The sequence below is a fragment of the Passer domesticus genome, chromosome 21 (assembly GCF_036417665.1).
Source record: "Passer domesticus isolate bPasDom1 chromosome 21, bPasDom1.hap1, whole genome shotgun sequence".
NCBI classification, from domain to species: domain Eukaryota; kingdom Metazoa; phylum Chordata; class Aves; order Passeriformes; family Passeridae; genus Passer; species Passer domesticus.
In genome coordinates, this window is record NC_087494.1 from 2,795,590 (window position 1) to 2,814,232 (window position 18,643).

Sequence of the window (18,643 nt, forward strand, 5' to 3'; positions counted from 1 at the left end):
CGGCGGGGGCGCGGCCGCAGCGCCGCCTCGCGGGCGGGCGGGGAACGGCGCCGGGCAGGGCGCGGGCCCGGGAGAACCGGGGAAGGGGGCCGGTTAACGGGGGGCAACGGGGGGTTTAACGGGGGTTAACGGAGGCTAACGCGGCTCTAACGGGGGTTAACTGGAGGCTCACGGGGATTAACGGGGGAGTTAACGGGGGACAACAGGGATTCACGCGGGGTTAATGGGGTCCGGCAGCCGCCGAGCCCCGGTTGCAGGGGCTCCCCGAAGCACCCCCGGTGCCCCACCTCCCGCGACGCCCGGGGCGGGGTTCCCGTGCCCCCGCCCCCGTGACGTCACTTCCAGCGGGCGGTGCCGGGCCCGGTGCCGCCGGTACGGGCCGGGGGTGCGGGAGGCGGAGCGCGGCGCCGCTCCCGGTTCCGCTCACCGTCCCGGTTCCGATCCCAGTCCCGATCCCGGTCCCGGCGCGCCATGGTGGTGCTGCGGGGCGGCGCGGGCCCCGAGGAGCCGTTCCCGTGAGTGCGGGCCCGGGGCCGGGCGGGCCGTGGGGCGGTCGGTGCGGGCAGGAGCGCCCCGGGCTGTCGGTGCGGGCGGGCAGCGGCGGCGCCTCCCGGGACCGCCCGTCCCCAGCTCCCCGGCCCCGGGGGCGGTGTCAGAGCCGAGCCCGGCACCGGCGTAATGAGCCTTGTAATTAGCGTTTATCCCCTCGAGGTCACGGTGCTCCGGTCACCGGAGGTGGGCTGGAGCCTCCCCGCTCCTACCGGGGTGTACCGGGGGCTCGGGGCGCTGCGGGACGGAGCTGCCAAAGGGAAAATGACAGCAACATCATTTATCCCCCGGCACAGAACAGGTTCCTCTTCCCTGCCCGGGAAGGGGACGGGGAGGAGCAGCCGCGGGTCTGTTCGTGCTCCGGTGTCCCCGGAGCTGCCGGGCCCGGTGCCCCGGGGTTGGTTTGCTGTGGTCCCCCAGCAATGACCTGTCCTGGGGTCCCATCTCAGCCTGGCACGGGACCCTGACTCAGATTCTCGTCCCGGTCACTCCCTGTGGCCGAGGTCGCTGTCCCCTGTGAACCTCCAGGCTGGCACTGGGCGGAGGTGGCAGTGCCAGGGCAGACGTGGCAGTGCCGGGCACCGGGGCAGCCAGGAGCAGCCCTGGAGGCTTCAGGAGGAGAGGGGAGTGTGGCTCAGCCTGGTCCCCTCCCAGCCACGGGGCTCGGGGGTCCCGGGGGTGCTCCCACCCTGGGTTGTGACATCTCTTTTGGGGCTGTGCTGGCCCCAGGGAGTGCCGGGCTCGCAGCTGTGTGCTCAACCCCCCGGGCTGGGGCCAGCGTAAGGTGACTCCGTCTGTTTGTTCAGGTTTTTGTAACCGTCTTTGTATCACAACTTGATCCACCAGCCCTGGCTGCTCGCTCTGGCAGGTTGGGTTACTGCTCCCCACCCGTCCTCTGGGCATTGCCTTGATACCTGAGTCTCTTTTATTCTTTCCAAGCCCACCTTTGCCACGGTTTTCTCTCCAGCCTGGAAGGGGGTGGTTGTGTTTTTACCCCCCACCAGTACCCAAGACTGTGATACAGTCTTGGGTACTGGTGGGGGGTAAAAAAACAACCACCCCCATGCAAGGAAAGGGGATTTCCCCCATGCAAGGAAAGGGGAAAAAAAAAAATCAATGTTTTGGCAAGGATGGGCAGCTGGCTGTTAGCCCGGGCTGCAATCGGACAGCACAACCTGCTCTGCCCTGTGCCCAGGTCAGCTCTGTCAGGACCTGATTGCAGGATTGGGGCTCCCATGGGGCCCAGAAAGCTGGAAAGGAGGGGACACGGTGGGGACACGGCCCTGTGGATGGAGCAAGGCCAGGGAAGCTGTGGTCACTCTGTGCAGCCGTGCTGCAGCTCCTCGTCCTGGGGGTTGTTTCAGGGGTGTTGGTTTTCTCCCCCACCTTCTGCTGTGCTAAAGGAAACCCACACAAACCTGAGGGGAAGCTTCTTTGCAAGTGAAGGCAGTGAAACTTCCTGTCTCTGGTGTTTAGTAAACTTTGAAACCCAGGCAGTTGCGCTCAGCACCCAGCCAGCTTCTCGCTCGTGGTGTGGCTTCATTTTCCCATAAATGCCTCAGTTTTATGGTCATTCCTAAGCTGTGCCTGTGACTAAGCAACGCCCTGGCCGTGTTGTGAACAGAGCACCCTTGGGTGCCCCCAGGAGCTGGGGTGGTGTTCCTGCTGCCCTCCACAAGGAGTGCCAGGGTTGGTGCCAGCCCACTCAGGATGAGCTGCACCAGGGGCCCAGCAGGAATGTATCCATCATTTTTCTTCCTGTGTGGCGTGATTAATTGCCCAGGTTAATTACCCAGGTTAATTACCTGGCCCTCCCAGTGCTGACACACAGCTGCTTAGAGCAGAGGCAGCCCTTGGAGGTGACGGTGACCCGAGGGGGACAGGTCCCGCGGGAGGATGCGGTGCCACCTGCAGGAACAGCGGCACTGATGCTCTGGTGCCCCGTGTCCCCCCATCCTCGCGCCGCTGTGGCTGCCCCAGGCCCCTCAGCCGGGCTCACCCCTCCTGCCGTGCCCCCCAGGAGGATCGAGGACTGCCTGCCCCTGCTGGAGGACTCCCCGTCCAAGCGGTTCTCGCCGTCCAAGAGGAAGCAGTACTACATCAACAAAGCCATCCGCAACTCCGACCTCATCCCGCGCGCCAAGGGCCGCAAGAGCCTCCAGAGGCTGGAGAACAGTAAGGACCAGGCAGGGTTCTTCCCCAGGGCAACCTCCCCTGAGCTGTGTGGCAGGCAGGGATGTTCTGGGGGCAAGGGGCCTCTCTGGAGGTGCTTCCCCCCCTCTCAGGATTTGCTTTTCGCCCCAGCTCGGTACCTGATGACACTTCTGGAGCAGGACGACTGCGGGAGCGACGAGGGAGAGCTCAGCCACTCGGCCACCCCCAGCATCTTCACCGAGGCCTGCAACAATGAGACCTACGTGGAGGTGGGCACAGCCACCCCACTGGCTTGGGGACACTGGCGTGGCATGCCATGCTTGTAGTTCACTCCTCCATCCCTCTGCCTCCCTGGCCTGAGCTGCTGCACCGCAGCTTCTGCCTGGTCTGGTGTCAGGCTGGGATCTGATGCCATGGGTGCCAAGGGGGTGATGGGGTCCTGTGGCCCACGGGGTGGGGGGAATTTCCAGGCAGATCCTCTCGTGGAGAGTTGTGGCTGCAGCCTGGTGAGCTGCAGCACTTCCTCTGGCACGAGCCCCTTGCCCAACCCCTGTTGCCTCACGCTGGCCCTGTACCGGGTGTTTTGAAACGTGCCCTCTCCTGGTGTGGCACTCGGGGACAAGAGGGTGAGGAGGGGGCTGGCGGGGTGTGGGGAGGGGCCCTGGGTGGCCGTGCACTGCCAGCTGCTCCCCACGGAGCTCTGCAGTGGGGTTTGGTGGCTTCTGGTGTCAGATCTGGAACGACTTCATGAACCGCTCGGGAGAGGAGCAGGAGCGGGTCCTGCTCTACCTGGAGGAGGAGGCCAGGAAGAAGCACAGGAGGAAGCTGCCTGTCAAGAATGAAGACAAGTGGAAAGGTGCTGGGAGGGGACGCAGGGTGGGGACAGCCTCTCCCTTCCCTTCCTTGTGTACATTCTGGGAGGGCTGCACCCACTCCCTGTCAGTGGTGGGGCCAGGGGATGCCTGAGCCCACCCCTGGGTGTGGCACTGGGGGGTTATGGACCCCCACCGTGGACCAGGGAGGGTTTGTGGGAGCCAGAAGTGGCTGGGATGAGGGGCACAGCATCCCCTGATGTCACACCCCAAACCCCTGCACCCCTGAACCTCCTGTGCTGGGGAGGGCATTGCTTTTTAGGGGTGACTGTGACGGGGAGGAACGCTGGCTCCTCCTGAAAGGTGACACTGTGGGTTCTGGGGTTGTGAGCTGTGCCCAAATCCCCTCTCCCTTCTCCAGAGCTGCCAGCCTACACCCCCCAGGAGTGCTTCCAGCGCATCAGCCGCCACCTGCGCGCCACCCTGAAGCGGGGCCGGATCCCCATGGTGAGCTGGGGGTCTGCAGGGGCTGGCAGGGCTCCCTCCACGGCCACGTCCCCAGAGCCGTGCCCTGGCTGTGCAGGGCAGTGCCAGATTTCGGGGGAGCTCCCGGGAACGTGCTCTGTGTGGTGCTCGTGTGAGCCCAGACAGACACGCGGCTCCCAGCAGATGGGGTTTCCTGGCTCAGCTGAGATTTTTCTGGCAGCTACAGGGCTTTTTTTAGTGGTTGTTTCCCAGTCTCTGTGCAGTGACAGGTGAAACTGAGTGTGCTTGTGCATGGGGACAGCAGTGGAGCCTTTGGGGTCTTCACAGTGGCCCAGACAAGGCTATTTGGGGCATGTTTATTGTATTTTCAATGGGGTAAAAGTGCACCAACTGCTGAGCAGGGAGGAGGGAGGTGAGTGCAGCCCTGCCCTGCCTGCCCAGACACTTGCTCTACCAGCCCTGGGGGTGCTGGCTCCCTGCTCCCTCTGCTCCGTGGGGCTCTGTTTGTTTTTTCCTGGTGCTAATTAGAGCCTCTCAATGCAGCCTGGGCTCCTCCTGCCCCCTGCCTTGTTTGTCCTCAAACGAGACACGCGTGCTGCTGGTCTCTGGGGTCACAGAGCTCTGCAGAGCAGCAGAGCACTGAGCTTTGGCTGTTGGGAGGCACGAGGCTCCCCTGGCTGCTGTGAACACGAGGGATGGTGCCAGCCCTTGGCACACACAGCGTGGAGTTGGCAGGAGCTGGATCCTTCCCTGCCTCAGGGGCTGGAGATGGGGCATGTCTCCTCTCCCTGCTGGCTCCCACCCAGTTAACTTGCCCAGGAGCTGCTGGCAGCAATCCCTGGGGAGTCATTTGTGCCAGGGCTGTGCCCACCACTGTCCCTGCCTCGCTGAGCCCCTGCCTCTCCTCGCAGGGCACGCTGGAGGGGCTGGAGGAGGAGCTGCTGGCCTTCTTCTCTGTCACCCCCCACTCTGTCTACACGGCTCTGATGGATAACAGGTATTTCCCCATCTCAGGGCCCTGTGCCCCAGGGCTGCCCCGGGCTGTGGAGGGGCTTTGGGAGCACAGGACACCCCTTGGCCTCCCCTCAGCCGGGCCTGGGTCTCCACCTGGGGACCCCCAGCTGGCCTGGTCCCCGTGGAGCCCCGGGGGGAGGGAGGCCCGTGGGGATGGATCCCTGAGCACTTTGTCTGCTCTGTGGGTGCCCGGGAGGACGGAGGGCAGGGCGGGCTGTGGGGCACACTGCTCAGGCTCTAACCCTGTCCCCTGTCCCCCAGCTTTGAGCGGCTCCTGCTCCACGCCCTCTGCCAGTACATGGATCTCGTCTCTGCCAGTAAGAGCCGTGTGTCCGCTTGGTTTTAGTTTTGGTTTTGATTTTGTTTTTGTTTTTCCCCTTCCCTCCATCACTATCTGTCCTCCCCAGCTCAGCCTTTTCCTTCCCCCGGCCCCACCTCGCCCTGGGGCTCACAGATAACCCCACAGTCCCACCCCACTGCTGCTTCCCCACCAATTCCTGCAGCTCCCTGGCCCGTGGTCACCAGCTCTGCCTGCAGCCACACACCCAGGGCTCAGCCAGACCCAGCTCTGAGGGGAAATTTGGGTGGTGCAGAGCAAGAATCTGCTCGTGGGGTTCCCTCTCCAGCAGCTGCTTCCTCCTCCCAGGGATCAGCCGTGCTCTCGTACTGCCCTGGGCATCCCCAAAGGTTTTGTTGCCAGGGCAGGGATGGAATCAGGCTCCATCCCTCCAGAGGAGCTCTGCTGCCCAGCGTTTCATTAGGAGCTGCCAGTGGCAATCAGCCTGAGCGCTAATGAGGGGGAGCGAGCCCGTGGGGACAGAAAATGGGAGCCTGCACTCCCCGGGAGCCCCAGGGAGGAGGGGAGGGCTGGGGACGCCGCGTTGGAGACCCCCCCGAGGGGGGAACAGCGCTGTGCTGACCTCTCCATCCCCACCCGCAGGTTCGGACATCGAAGGGAAGCGTCAGATGAAAGTGAGCAACAAACACCGCGTGTTCCTGCCCCCGGAGCTGCTGCTCTCAGACTACCTGGGGCAGATGAGCTGATGCCCCCGCGGCTGCCCTGCCCCTCCTGCAGCCCCTCCCGGACCTTCCTCGGCCTTTCCCCCCCGCTCCAGCAGCCGCTCCAGGCCGGGGGTGCGCGGCCGTGCCCTGGGGTGCGTGCGGGGAGCGCGGCAGGCGCCCCTCGCCCTCCCCGCTCCCCTCACAACCCTCCTGGAACTCTCTTGTGTGTTTATTTATAACCCAGGTGTTTTTAAGAATAATCAGGCGGGGCCAGCCTCGCCGCGGCGCTGACGCTGGCGGGGCCATGTCGGTCCGGATTTTTCCGCATGTCGGTGCGGATTTTTCCGCGGTGAAGCAGCTCCCGGCGGCTGCTGAGCCACGGCTGAGGCGGCGGCAGAGCCCCGGGGCTGCCGCGTTCCCGCAGCCCCGAGCCCGCCAGGGGCGTGTGGGGATCTCCGGGTGGTTTTTTTTTACCCCCCGCGCCCCTGTGCCCTGCCCGCACCACGGGGCTGGTTTTTAAGTGTAATATAGCTTGTGTTTTTTATCACGTGTGTGGGTATTTACATGTGTGTGTGTGTGTGTGTGTGTGTGTGTGTGCTGGAGGGGTGCAGCCCGCTTTGGGGCTCTGCTTTTCCACAGCTGCCCCCCCCCCAAAAATGGGGCGTTTCGGGGGTCGCTGTGTGTGCCCCCCCGTGTCGCTGGCGTGTGCCAAGGGTTGCTGTGTCCCGCGATGCCACCGAGTGCCATTAACCGTGGGCACCCCCAGACCCTGGGGAGCCCCTCGCGCCTCCTTCGCCGCTGTGGGCACGTTCAGGAACAATAAAAACGGTGCTCCCCTGCTCCGGCTCTGTGTCTCCGTGGGGGTGAGGTTGAGGGGGGGGTCTCTGGGTATGGGGGGTGGGCTCGGGGGGGAAAATGCGGGTGCGGGGAGGTGCGAAAAATATGGAACGCTTCACGAATTTGCGTGTCATCCTTGCGCAGGGGCCATGCTAATCTTCTCTGTATCGTTCCAATTTTAGTATATGTGCTGCCGAAGCGAGCACGAACTGCACGGAGCCCGCAGCGCTATTTAAAGCCTTACAAACACAAAATATTCCCGATAGGGTGACTGCGATGTGGTTCGATATTGAACGCAGAATTAGTCGCCTCGAGTGTTTATCTATCTTTTTGTCCCCAATTTTGCCCAGTTTTTCCCTAAAATGTCCAAAATCCGCCGGTTGTGTTCGCGAGCCCTGCGCGGTGCGTTCTGGGTAGTTGGTTATGCTAATGAGCCACGACGCGGCTCTCTCTGGGGTGTCCGCGGCAGTGCCTGAGCGCGCGGCGCAGGCGCGGCGCGGGCAGCCGCGGGTCCTGGCAGCGGCGGCGGCGCCGGTGCGTGCGGCCGGGCCGGGCCCGGGACCGCCGGTGCCAGCCGGGCCCCTCCGAGGCCTTCCCGCCAGCCCCGAGCCCCTCCGAGGCCTTCCCGCCAGCCCCGAGAACCCCCGGCACCTCCCCCAGTCCGTGCCCAGGACGCTCCGGCCCGCCGTAGGGTCGGTACCGGCGGGCCGCTCCCCCCGGGGCCGCCGCGGCCTCTCCCGGTGCGGGGCTGTCCCCGTGTCCTGTGCGCCCCTCTGTGGCTCCTGAGGCTGGGGTTCCCGGTGTGAGCGGCGTTGTGTTGCCCCAGCAGGACCGAGGCTGTCCGTGTCCGGTGTCCCGTGTCCGGTGTCCGGTGTCCCGTGTCCGGTGTCCCGGCGGGATGGACCTGGCCTACGTGTGCGAGTGGGAGAAGAAGCCCAAGAGCAACCACTGTCCCTCCATCCCGCTGGTGTGCGCCTGGTCCTGCCGCAACCTCATCGCCTTCACCACCGACCTCCGCAATGAGGAGGAGAAAGGTACGGCGAGCCCCCGGAGCGGCTCCCGGTGCCCCGGGAGCGGCCGGGGTCCGCCGGGCACGAGCCCTGCCCTGCCCCGGCAGCTCCCGGCTGCTCCTTTTCCTTCATGCCCCAGCCCTGCAGTGTCTCCCTGGGGTGGTTGTTTCCCTGAGCCAGGAGCAGGCTCACACCGTGTCTGCCCCTCACTGAGCTCCCAGCCCTGCCCCAAATCATTTCTATCAAATATTTGATGCCCAAATAATTTATATCCAATATTTGATGCCCAGATCATTTCTATCCAATACTTGATGCCCAAATCATTTCTATCAAGTATTTGATGCCCCAAATCATTTTTATAAAATATTTGATGCCCAAATCATTTCTATCAAATATTTGATGCCCAAATAATTTCTATCCAATACTTGATGCCCAAATAATTTCTATCCAATATCTGATGCCCCAAATCATTTCTATCAAGTATTTGATGCCCAAATCACTTCCATCAAATATTTGATGCCCAAATCACTTCCATCAAATATTTGATGCCCAAATAATTTCTATCAAATATTTGATGCCCCAAATCATTTCTATCCAATATTTGATGCCCAAAATAATTTCTATCCAATACTTGATGCCCAAATAATTTCTATCAAATATTTGATGCCCAAATCACTTCCATCAAATATTTGATGCCCAGATAATTTCTATCAAATATTTGATGCCCCAAATCATTTCTATCCAATATTTGATGCCCAAAATAATTTCTATCCAATACTTGATGCCCAAATAATTTCTATCAAATATTTGATGCCCCAAATCACTTCCATCAAATATTTGATGCCCAGATAATTTCTATCAAATATTTGATGCCCCAAATAATTTTTATCCAATATTTGATGCCCAAATAATTTCTATCCAATATTTGATGCCCTGATAATTTTTATCCAATATTTGATGCCCAAATCATTTCTATCAAGTATTTGATGCCCAAAATAAATTCTATCCAATATTTGATGCCCAGATCATTTCTATCAAATATTTGATGCCCAAATCATTTCTATTAAGTATTTGATGCCAAAGTAATTTCTATCCAATATTTGATGCCCAAAATAATTTCTATCCAATACTTGATGCCCAAATAATTTCTATCAAATATTTGATGCCCCAAATCACTTCCATCAAATATTTGATGCCCAAGTAATTTCTATCCAATATTTGATACCCAGATCATTTCTATCCAATATTTGATGCCCAGATAATTTCTATCAAATATTTGGTGCCCAAATCATTCTATCAAATATTTGATGCCCAGATCATTTCTATCCAATATTTGGTGCCCCAAATCATTTCTGTCCAATATTTGGTGCCCTCCCTGCCTCAGCTGAGGCCCAGGAGCAGTGCCAAGGGGCAGGAGTCACTGGTGTGTTCACACAGATCTCACCCACATGGTTCACATCATCGACACCGAGCACCCCTGGGACGTCTACTCCGTGAACTCGGGCCACTCTGAGGTCATCACGTGTCTGGAGTGGGATCAGTCAGGTGGGCTGGCTCCCTGTCCCTGTCACCGTGTCCCTCCCCTGGGGGGGTTTGATTGCCCCCTGTCCTCATGCAGTGTCACTGTCACAGGCCCCAGGCTGTGATTCCTGGGGGGTTTTGGCTGTTTCCCCCCCTGTCCTCATGCAGTGTCACTGTCACAGACCCCAGGCTGTGATTCCCTGGGGAGTTTTGGTTGTTTCCCCCCTGTCCTCATGCAGTGTCACTGTCACAGGCCCCAGGCTGTGATTCCCTGGGGGGTTTTTGCTGTCCCCCCTGTCCTCATGCAGTGTCACTGTCACAGACCCCAGGCTGTGATTCCTGGGGGGTTTTGGTTGTTTCCCCCCTGTCCTCATGCAGTGTCACTGTCACAGGCTCCAGGCTGTGATTCCTGGGGGGTTTTTGCTGTCCCCCCTGTCCTCATGCAGTGTCACTGTCACAGGCCCCAGGCTGTGATTCCCTGGGGAGTTTTGGTTGTTTCCCCCCTGTCCTCATGCAGTGTCACTGTCACAGGCTCCAGGCTGTGATTCCTGGGGGTGTTGGCTGTCCCCCCTGTCCTCATGCAGTGTCACTGTCACAGGCTCCAGGCTGTGATTCCCTAGGGGGTTTTTGCTGTCCCCCCCTGTCCTCATGCAGTGTCACTGTCACAGGCCCCAGGCTGTGATTCCTGGGGGGTTTTGGTTGTTCCCCCTGTCCTCATGCAGTGTCACTGTCACAGGCCCCAGCCTGTGATCCCCTGGGGGTGTTGGCTGTCCCCCACCCTGTCCTCATGCAGTGTCACTGTCACAGGCCCCAGGCTGTGATTCCCTGGGGGTGTGGCTGTCCCCCACCCTGTCCTCATGCAGTGTCACTGTCACAGGCTCCAGGCTGTGATTCCCTGGGGGTGTTGGCTGTCCCCCACCCTGTCCTCATGCAGTGTCACTGTCACAGGCTCCAGGTTGTGATTCCTGGGGGTGTTGGCTGTCCCCCCTGTCCTCATGCAGTGTCACTGTCACAGGCCCCAGGCTGTGATTCCTGGGGGGTTTTGGTTGTCCCCCCTGTCCTCATGCAGTGTCACTGTCACAGGCCCCAGGCTGTGATTCCCTAGGGGTGTTGGCTGTCCCCCACCCTGTCCTCATGCAGTGTCACTGTCACAGGACCCAGGCTGTGATTCCTGGGGGGTTTTGGCTGTCTCCCCTGTCCTCATGCAGTGTCACTGTCACAGGCTCCAGGCTGCTCTCGGCAGATGCTGATGGCCACATCAAGTGCTGGAGCATGACAGATCACCTGGCCAACAGCTGGGAGAACACGGTGGGCAGCGTGGTGGAGGGGGACCCCGTGGTGGCCCTGTCCTGGCTGCACAATGGTGTCAAGCTGGCTCTGCACGTGGAGAAGGTTTGTCTCAGCTTCCTCAGGGGTCTGGGCTGGAGCTGTGGCTCAGGTGTGGGCAGAGAGCTCAGGATCCTGCCTGTGTTCTCTTGTGGCCTTAGGAAGGTTTTCCAGTCAAAGAGAAGTCAGATTCCTGGTTGCTGCTGAATTCTCAGGGGGGTTGGAGCCTTTTGGTGTTTCAGATGTGTCTCCCTCAGTCTGGTACCTCAGTTCCAGGCAGGAACATGCAGATAGAGCAGTTCTTTCCTCAGCAGTGGTGATTCAGAGGAAATGCATTCAGGGTGCCAAGGTTTGATCAGGGGATTTGTGCACAGAGATGAGCTCCTGGTTTGGAAACCTCTGTGATCCTGCAGACTCTGAAAGCCCAAAGCTGCCAAGCACAACTTCCCTCCTTGTGTTTTTTTACCTCCTGTGACATCCCACATCAATCCTGCCCCTCTCCCACCAGAAGAGCTCCACGGGCACAAATTTTGGCCGCCAACACTTCGCTCTTGCTCACTTTTCTTACAGTCTGGAGCCTCCAACTTCGGCGAGAAGTTTTCCCGGGTGAAGTTCTCCCCGTCGCTGACTCTGTTTGGCGGGAAGCCCATGGAGGGCTGGATTGCTGTGACCATCAGCGGGCTGGTCACCGTGTCCCTGCTGAAGCCCAACGGGCAGGTGCTGACGGCCACCGAGAGCCTGTGCCGCCTGCGCTGCCGCGTGGCCTTGGCCGACGTCGCCTTCACGGGCGGGGGCAACATCGTGGTGGCCACCTCTGATGGCAGCAGCACATCCCCCGTGCAGTTCTACAAGGTGTGTGTCAGCGTGGTGAACGAGAAGTGCAAGATCGACACCGAGATCCTGCCGTCGCTCTTCATGCGCTGCACCACCGACCCCGCGCGCAAGGACAAGTACCCGGCCATCACCCACCTCAAGTTCCTGGCTCGGGACATGTCAGAGCAGGTGGGCAGCTGCTCTTTGCTCCACCTGGCTTTCCTCAGAGGGCTGGAGGTGGCCAGCATGTCCTGCAATAATTTTGGCATTGCTAGCAGCCCTTCTGGTGCAGCTGGGATTAGGGAGTTCACCTCGCGCTGGTTTGATCCTCTGCTTTTGGAGCAGGACCCTGGAAATGGAGGGGGGGAATGACCAGGGCAGGACCCTGGAAATGGAAGGTGGGGAATGACCAGGGCAGGACCCTGGAAATGGAAGGTGGGGAATGACCAGGGCAGGACCCTGGAAATGGAGGGGGGGAATGACCAGAGCAGGACCCTGGAAATGACCAGGGCAGGACCCTGGAAATGGAGTGGGGGAATGACCAGGGCAGGACCCTGGAAATGGAGTGGGGGAATGACCAGGGCAGGACCCTGGAAATGGAGGGTGGGGGAATGGCCAGGGCAGGACCCTGGAAATGGAGGGGGGGAATGACCAGGGCAGGACCCTGGAAATGGAGGGTGGGGGAATGGCCAGGGCAGGACCCTGGAAATGGAGGGTGGGAATGACCAGGGCAGGACCCTGGAAATGGAGGGTGGGAATGACCAGAGCAGGACCCTGGAAATGGAGGGTGGGAATGACCAGGGCAGTGTCCTCCCTGTTGTGATGCTTGTGGTGGGTGGGTTCTGTTCCACAGGTGCTGCTTTGTGCTTCCAACCAAAACAACAGCATTGTGGAGTGCTGGTCCCTGAGGAAGGAGGGCCTGCCTGTCAACAACATCTTCCAGCAAATCTCTCCTGTGGGTAAGTGTCTGCTCTGGGCACTCTCTAGAATAGGAGCTTGGTCTGAGGGAAAAAGCAGCAGTTTCTCACATCCATTATCCTATATCTGGGATTACTCATGTTTATTTTCAGGTGTTCTCAGTCCATTTTGTCCATTTGCATTGTAGGCAGCAACTTCCTGTTTCCAGGAAGGGATTTGGTTGTTGCTTTCGCTTCATAAAAGATTTTTAAATAATTTTTTGTGTTTTGCTGCACAGCCACCCTTCCTGCCACCAGTGGAGCAAAAGCTCCCAAAGGACCAGGACTGAGCAGCAGAGCCTGATTAATCCCCTGCTCTGGCTGCCTGGGCTTCACCTGATCTCAGATAAAACAGAATTAATCAGGGCAGTTTGTTTGGTGAAATCTAAAGGATTATTGTGTATAAGGATCTTAGTCACCCGCAGCAGAGCTTCCCATCAAGAGAGATTTAGCAAAACACGTTGTTTGTATAACTCAGGAAAAAAACAGGGAACTATGAGGGAAACATACTGGAAATACATGGGAAATATACCAGTGCCTGGGCAGAAATGAGGGGCAGATTTTCTGATCTCTGTGGGACAAAATTCTCACTCATTTGCCTGTTTTCCCCAGTGGGAGACAAGCAGCCCATGATCCTCAAGTGGCGGATCCTGTCTGCCACCAACGACCTGGACCGGGTGTCGGCCGTGGCGCTGCCCAAGCTGCCAATCTCCCTGACCAACACCGACCTGAAGGTGGCAAATGACACCAAGTTCTTCCCTGGACTGGGTAAGGAGTTGTATTCATCCTAAACGTGTGACTTTTGTTTGGAATTTCACCACCTGAGCTGCAGCTGAAGTAAAACACGTGGAATGCTGAGGGAAAACTTTCACCGCTGTGGGAAGAGGCTGTGAAATGCTGTGAGCCCCCAGCCCTTTGGCTTCCCCATGGGCTTCAGTGGTGGCCACACTGGGAGGAGCTGTTTCCCAGCCTCCCTTGTGTCCTGTCCCCAGGCCTGGCCTTGGCTTTCCATGATGGCAGTGTCCACATCGTGCACCGGCTGTCCCTGCAGATGATGGCCGTGTTCTACGGCTCCTCCTCGCAGCGCCCCGTGGACGAGCCGGCCCTCAAGCGCCCACGCACCACTGGGCCCCTGGTGCACTTCAAGGCCATGCAGCTCTCCTGGACATCACTGGCCCTGGCTGGTGTGGACAGTCACGGGAAGGTTGGTGCTCTCTGTTGGATGTAGGGATGTGCCCCCTGACAAAGTTATTCTTTGTCTCCTAAAAAAGGAAAAAGGCCCAGAAGTTTCTCTCCTCGCAGGACCTTGGGGACTTCACCTCAAACTTAAGGATAGCCAGCTGGACAGAAGCCAAAAGGTCCAGCCTAAGCAATTTACTAGAAAAAGAAGAGAACAAAGAAACTAATGGCTTTTGTGAGGTGTTTTACCAGGCGCAAGAGACTCTTGCCCTGGCTCGGTTTTTCTCTGTAAAGAGCTTTGTTATTTTGCCTTTTATGAAAACTTTTCTGTTTCCAGCACTGCCACAGAAGCCATCCTGCTGATTCTGTGGCTGAGCTATCTCGGGTGTGGTATAAATCTCCAAGAGCTTATAAGAGCTGGCTCGAGGAGACCCTGTATCATATGGTGGGGTTGTTTCTCAGCCAGGCTCTCTCAGGGGTGATGGGTTGCTCAGGAAACACTGGGAATTCCAGCTGTGAGATCCATATTGGAAAGGGATGTATCCCATCAGTGCAGAAACTGTCACTAGATCAAGATTGAGCTTCATTGGGCCCCATTGTGTTGTAGCTTTGTGGGACAATTTCAAGCCCTCTCCTGAAGTTTCCCTTTGGTTCCTCCCTTCAAGCTGAGCATGCTTCGCATCTCCCCCTCCATGGGCCACGTGCTGGACATGAACATGTCCCTGAGGCACTTGCTGTTCCTGCTGGAGTACTGCATGGTGACTGGCTACGACTGGTGGGACATCCTGCTGCACGTCCAGCCCAGCATGGTGCAGAACCTGGTGGAGAAGCTGCACGAGGAGTACATGCGTCAGAATGCAGCCCTGCAGCAGGTGGGTGGGAGCTCTGGGCTCACTCCCAGGGTGGGCATGGGGGACTTGGAGTGAGGAACAGCCAGTGCCAGTCCTCAGGACATGGGTGGCTCTGCCTGGCTGTGCTCTGTGAGTGCCCTGCTCGGGCAGTGATGGAGCTGGGAAGAGCTTCCATGTCAGCAGCGTTCACTTTCCCTGATATTAGCAGGGTCGTAGCTGCTAGAAACTTGGGGTGAGGTGGTGAAATCTATTTTTGGCAGATTCTGGGAGCAGCAGCACGTGCCCAGCACAGCGCTCACGTGCATGGCATTCACTGCTCCTGTCACTCCTGCAGCAGAAAGGGAGAGCAGAGAATACAGCAGCAGCAGCTCTAATGAGCTTATGCTAATTCCTGCCTTTTTTTGTGCCTTTTGCTGCGTTTCCCCGTGGCTCAGGTGCTCTCCACACGCATTGTTGCCATGAAGGCATCCCTGTGCAAGCTCTCCTCCAGCACCATTGCCCGTGTGTGTGACTACCACGCCAAGCTCTTCCTCATTGCCATCAGCTGCACCCTGAAGTCGCTGCTGCGCCCACACTTCCTCAACACCCCTGACAAGAGCCCCGGGGACCGGCTCACCGAGATCTGCTCCAAGATCACGGATGTAGGTACTGACTGCTCCCAGCACCCTGCACTGCCCTCCCAGAGTTTGGGATTATTGGACTGCTCCCCGTGGTGTCACAGTCTCCCAGTAATTTGGTTTGAGGAGGAGGACAAGGGTGACCTCCTCAGGGAGGGTGTGAGGTTTGGATCCATCCTCCTGAGCCAGGCAATGTCTTGCTTCTCTTCCAGACATTGACAAGGTGATGATTAACCTGAAGACAGAAGAGTTTGTCCTGGAGATGACGACGTTGCAGTCCCTGCAGCAGCTCATCCAGTGGGTGGGGGATTTTGTGCTCTACCTGCTGGCCAGCCTTCCCAACCAGGTGAGACCTGGAGTGCTGGGAACGTGCTTAGAGGACGCAAACACCTATGGGCAGTGCTGGGGATTGAGCTTCGTTGTGCCCCATGTTGTGTTGTAGCTTTGTGGGACAATTTCAAGGCCAGTCCTGGACCCAGTTTCCCTTTGCTGGGCACACAGGGCCACATGTCCCTGTCAGCACAGGCACTGGGGAGGAGTAAGGAGCAGCAGAATTAGAGAATGGCCCTTCCCATGCCCATCTGGGTCTGGTGACCATCACAGTACCTGGGAGGATTTGGGAACCCTCCCCTTGCAGCTCTGCAGAGGTGTCACCATCCCCAGCAGCGCATTCCATGGGGTGCGCGCTGCTGGAAGCAGGAGCTGTCTGCATGCAGTGCGGTGGCTGGGGCTGCTGTGAGCCCCTTCCAGGCTGGTGTGAGCCCCTCCCAGGGTGCTGTGAGCCCAGCCAGGCTGGTGCCACCCCCAGCCATGCCTCTGTCCCCCCAGGGCTCCCCGGTGCGCCCTGGGCACAGCTTCCTGCGCGACGGCGCGTCCCTGGGCATGTTCCGCGAGCTGATGGTGGTCATCCGCATCTGGGGGCTGCTGAAGCCCAGCTGCCTGCCCGTGTACACGGCTACCTCGGACACCCAGGACAGCATGTCCCTGCTCTTCCGCCTCCTGACCAAGCTCTGGCTGTGCTGTGAGTGTGGCCGGTTCCCTGAGCTGTAATTCCTGCAGCAGTGGGGTGGGACGTGACTCCGAGGGGGTCTGGCACGTTGAGAAAGGGCAAGTGCAGCTTGCCAAGGTTATTGTTTTCCAGGCTGAGTTGGCAGTGGAGGAGGAGGCTGCACACATCTCTCTGGAGCTCTGAGGGAGAATTGTAAAGGTCACAGGGGTTTTTTCCTTCATTTCCCACGCAGGTCGTGAGGAAAATCACATCACAGAGCCCGATGATGCCCTGATTGATGAGTGCTGCCTCCTGCCCAGCCAGCTGCTCATTCCCAACATTGACTGGCTGCCCATCAACGATGGCATCATCAGCAAGCTGCAGAACAAGCAGCTGGTCCGGCTGCAGTTTGGGAAGGCTCCTGGGCTCGTTGGCCACACTGTCTCTTCCCAGTTCGATGCCTTTGTCAGGTACAGACCCCTGGAATTACAAAATAGGGAAAAAAAATAGGGAACTATGAGGGAAATGTACTGGAAATATATGGGAAATATACCAGTGCCTGATCTGTGATCTGTTTGAGTCAGTGCATGGAGAGAAGGAGTCTTGGCAGCTCTGAGGTTTGGCTTGTCTCCTTGGTGCTCTGACCCAAGAGCAGTTTGTCCTCTCTGCTCAAATTCCTTTCTCAGTTTGTGATGGGCTGGGAATTTTAAGTACTGAAAAGTGATAGCAAATGGTGGGGGGAAAACCCCATTAATTAATGTGATTAATTGTGACATTGTGAAAACAAATCTCATGGCACTGGGTGGGCAAGTGGGCAGAAGCTCTGCCATGTTGACCAGTGAGATGCAGCTCCCTGTCCTGGGAACAGCTCATGGAAAGTGACACTCCAGCAAAGTCCTGTTCTCCCTCCCCAGGGCCCCTGGACAGCCCAAAATTGACCACCTGAGGCGGCTGCACCTGGGTGCATACCCCACAGAGGAATGCAAGTCCTGTACCAGGTAAGTGACACTTGCAGTGGAGCTTGGGCAGGAGTTGGGCTGTCCTTGTCCTTCAGGAGCTCTCTGAGACTGGTTGGGGCTGTGCTTAAGGTGTCCCCAATGACATGGGATGCCCATGTCATTGTCAGCAGAGTGGCATTGTTGTAGCCTGGCCCTTGGGTTAAAAATCAAACAGATCAGATAAAACTCCTAAAGTAACCTGGCCTGGAGGAGAGCCTACAGCAACTCCTTTGTGTGATGCCCAGTTCTGTGGTCTGGTCATCAAAGCACCTGTGTGGTCATGGCAGGGCTGGAGGGAGGAGTCACCCCACTGCCCCTGCTCCCATTTTGGGGTCATCTTTCCACCAGGCTTGCATTTCGTGCTGCCCTACTCATCCACCCTCATGGGAGAGCCTGGATTTCAGGATAATGGCTCAGGGAACAAGCATCCATCTAAGTCATGTGATTGAATTAGCTTTAATTACTGATTTTAATAGAAAGCCTCTGTAGCAATCATTTTTGTGAGATGACTGTCAGTTGTTTCATGTATAAACAGCAGCTGGGGCTGTTCCTTGCCAGGCTCCAGCTCCAGCAGAGCCCTCAGTGGGATTGCTGCTCGCTGGTTTCAGCTGGTTTTGGTGCTCACAAGTGTCACCTGCAGGTGACAGGAGCTGTGGGAAACATGTATCCCTGTGTGATCCATGCAGCTCCCCAGCAGTGCTGGCTCTGCACTGTCCCTGTCCCCCCAGGTGTGGCTGTGTCACCATGCTGAAGTCACCCAACAAGGTGACAGCAGTGAAGCAGTGGGAGCAGCGCTGGATCAAGAACTGCCTGTGTGGGGGGCTCTGGAGGAAGATGCCCCTCAGCTACTCCTGAGCCCTTCCCGGGGTGCAGTGAGGGCCAAGAGCTGCACAGGGCTCCCTTCACAGAGGATTTGGGACACGGGCATGGCAGCTCCTCTCCCTCATGCTGCAAAAGCTGCTGCTCGTCCTTGCTTGAGCTGTGCTGGAAAACAGAGCTGAGGGGGCTCTGCCTCTTAGGGAAGAGCTGGAGAGGAGTGCCAGAGGTTTCCCCCTCATTTGGGGCCCAGGAGGGAGAGCCTGGCTGTGTTTTTGTCTGTGCCAGCAGAGCAGCAACGTCCTGGCAGCTGCCCTGGCCTGGGCAGAGTGGTGATGGGGCAGCTGGTGAGAACAGTCCCAGCTGAGGGGGGCACAGCTGGTACCTCACACCCATCCTGTGCCTCCGGCTGCTTGGGAAGTGCCACGTGGGCTGGGCACTCCTGATCCCTCAGCAAACTTGTTCCTGAGACAGGAGTTGGCTCCTGTGTGCCCATCAGTGTTGGATGGGAGCAGGAATGAGTGCTGCTGCCTGGAGTGAACCCTGCCTCTGCCTCTTGCTGTTGTAAATAAAAATTCTCCAGATTTTGTACAGGAGCATGTGGTTTGTTTCTGTGGTGTGACGTGGCTGCCCAGTGTGGGGCTGGGGCAGTGGAGCCACGGGAGGGCTGCCAGAGCATCTGTCAGGAAAGGAACCACCATCACTGGAAAAAGG

At 58.3% G+C, this 18,643-nt stretch overlaps 2 protein-coding genes and 1 non-coding gene across 4 annotated transcripts; 2 read left to right on the plus strand and 1 right to left on the minus strand.

Annotated features, from left to right (window-relative positions):
• Nucleotides 1–191: 191 nt before the first annotated feature.
• On the plus strand, nucleotides 192–6,862 carry R3HDM4 (R3H domain containing 4). Its single transcript, XM_064396158.1, has 8 exons — nucleotides 192–515; nucleotides 2,570–2,724; nucleotides 2,854–2,972; nucleotides 3,436–3,559; nucleotides 3,937–4,022; nucleotides 4,913–4,998; nucleotides 5,277–5,332; nucleotides 5,956–6,862. The coding sequence occupies exons 1-8, from the start codon at nucleotides 472–474 to the stop codon at nucleotides 6,057–6,059; spliced, it is 774 nt and encodes a 257-aa protein (XP_064252228.1). The 5' UTR covers nucleotides 192–471; the 3' UTR covers nucleotides 6,060–6,862.
• Nucleotides 6,863–6,953: 91 nt separating this feature from the next.
• LOC135284938 (U6 spliceosomal RNA) lies at nucleotides 6,954–7,060 on the minus strand. The gene has a single exon (XR_010350008.1). It is a non-coding gene; the product is annotated as a U6 spliceosomal RNA (small nuclear RNA).
• Nucleotides 7,061–7,370: 310 nt separating this feature from the next.
• MED16 (mediator complex subunit 16) lies at nucleotides 7,371–18,518 on the plus strand. 2 transcript variants are annotated; one of them, XM_064396116.1, is made up of 16 exons: nucleotides 7,371–7,546; nucleotides 7,684–7,695; nucleotides 7,731–7,888; nucleotides 9,302–9,409; nucleotides 10,608–10,777; nucleotides 11,282–11,713; nucleotides 12,378–12,483; nucleotides 13,093–13,248; nucleotides 13,473–13,684; nucleotides 14,325–14,531; nucleotides 14,945–15,155; nucleotides 15,340–15,473; nucleotides 15,956–16,148; nucleotides 16,369–16,585; nucleotides 17,030–17,113; nucleotides 17,842–18,518. In XM_064396116.1, the coding sequence occupies exons 3-16, from the start codon at nucleotides 7,753–7,755 to the stop codon at nucleotides 17,966–17,968; spliced, it is 2,493 nt and encodes an 830-aa protein (XP_064252186.1). In that variant the 5' UTR covers nucleotides 7,371–7,546; nucleotides 7,684–7,695; nucleotides 7,731–7,752; the 3' UTR covers nucleotides 17,969–18,518. The 2 variants fall into 2 exon arrangements, with proteins under 2 accessions (XP_064252186.1, XP_064252185.1); XM_064396115.1 differs by having other exon boundaries at nucleotides 7,371–7,594; nucleotides 7,684–7,888.
• Nucleotides 18,519–18,643: the final 125 nt, after the last annotated feature.

Coding starts and splice junctions, on each gene's coding strand:
- MED16 (XM_064396115.1), top strand. CDS start 7,753: ATGGACCTGGCCTACGTGTGCGAGTGGGAGAAGAAGCCCAAGAGCAAC. Junction 15,474..15,955: donor TGGCCAGCCTTCCCAACCAG/GTGAGACCTGGA, acceptor CTGTCCCCCCAG/GGCTCCCCGGTGCGCCCTGG. Junction 16,149..16,368: donor GACCAAGCTCTGGCTGTGCT/GTGAGTGTGGCC, acceptor TTTCCCACGCAG/GTCGTGAGGAAAATCACATC.
- R3HDM4 (XM_064396158.1), top strand. CDS start 472: ATGGTGGTGCTGCGGGGCGGCGCGGGCCCCGAGGAGCCGTTCCC. Junction 2,725..2,853: donor CCTCCAGAGGCTGGAGAACA/GTAAGGACCAGG, acceptor TTTTCGCCCCAG/CTCGGTACCTGATGACACTT. Junction 4,999..5,276: donor ACGGCTCTGATGGATAACAG/GTATTTCCCCAT, acceptor CCTGTCCCCCAG/CTTTGAGCGGCTCCTGCTCC.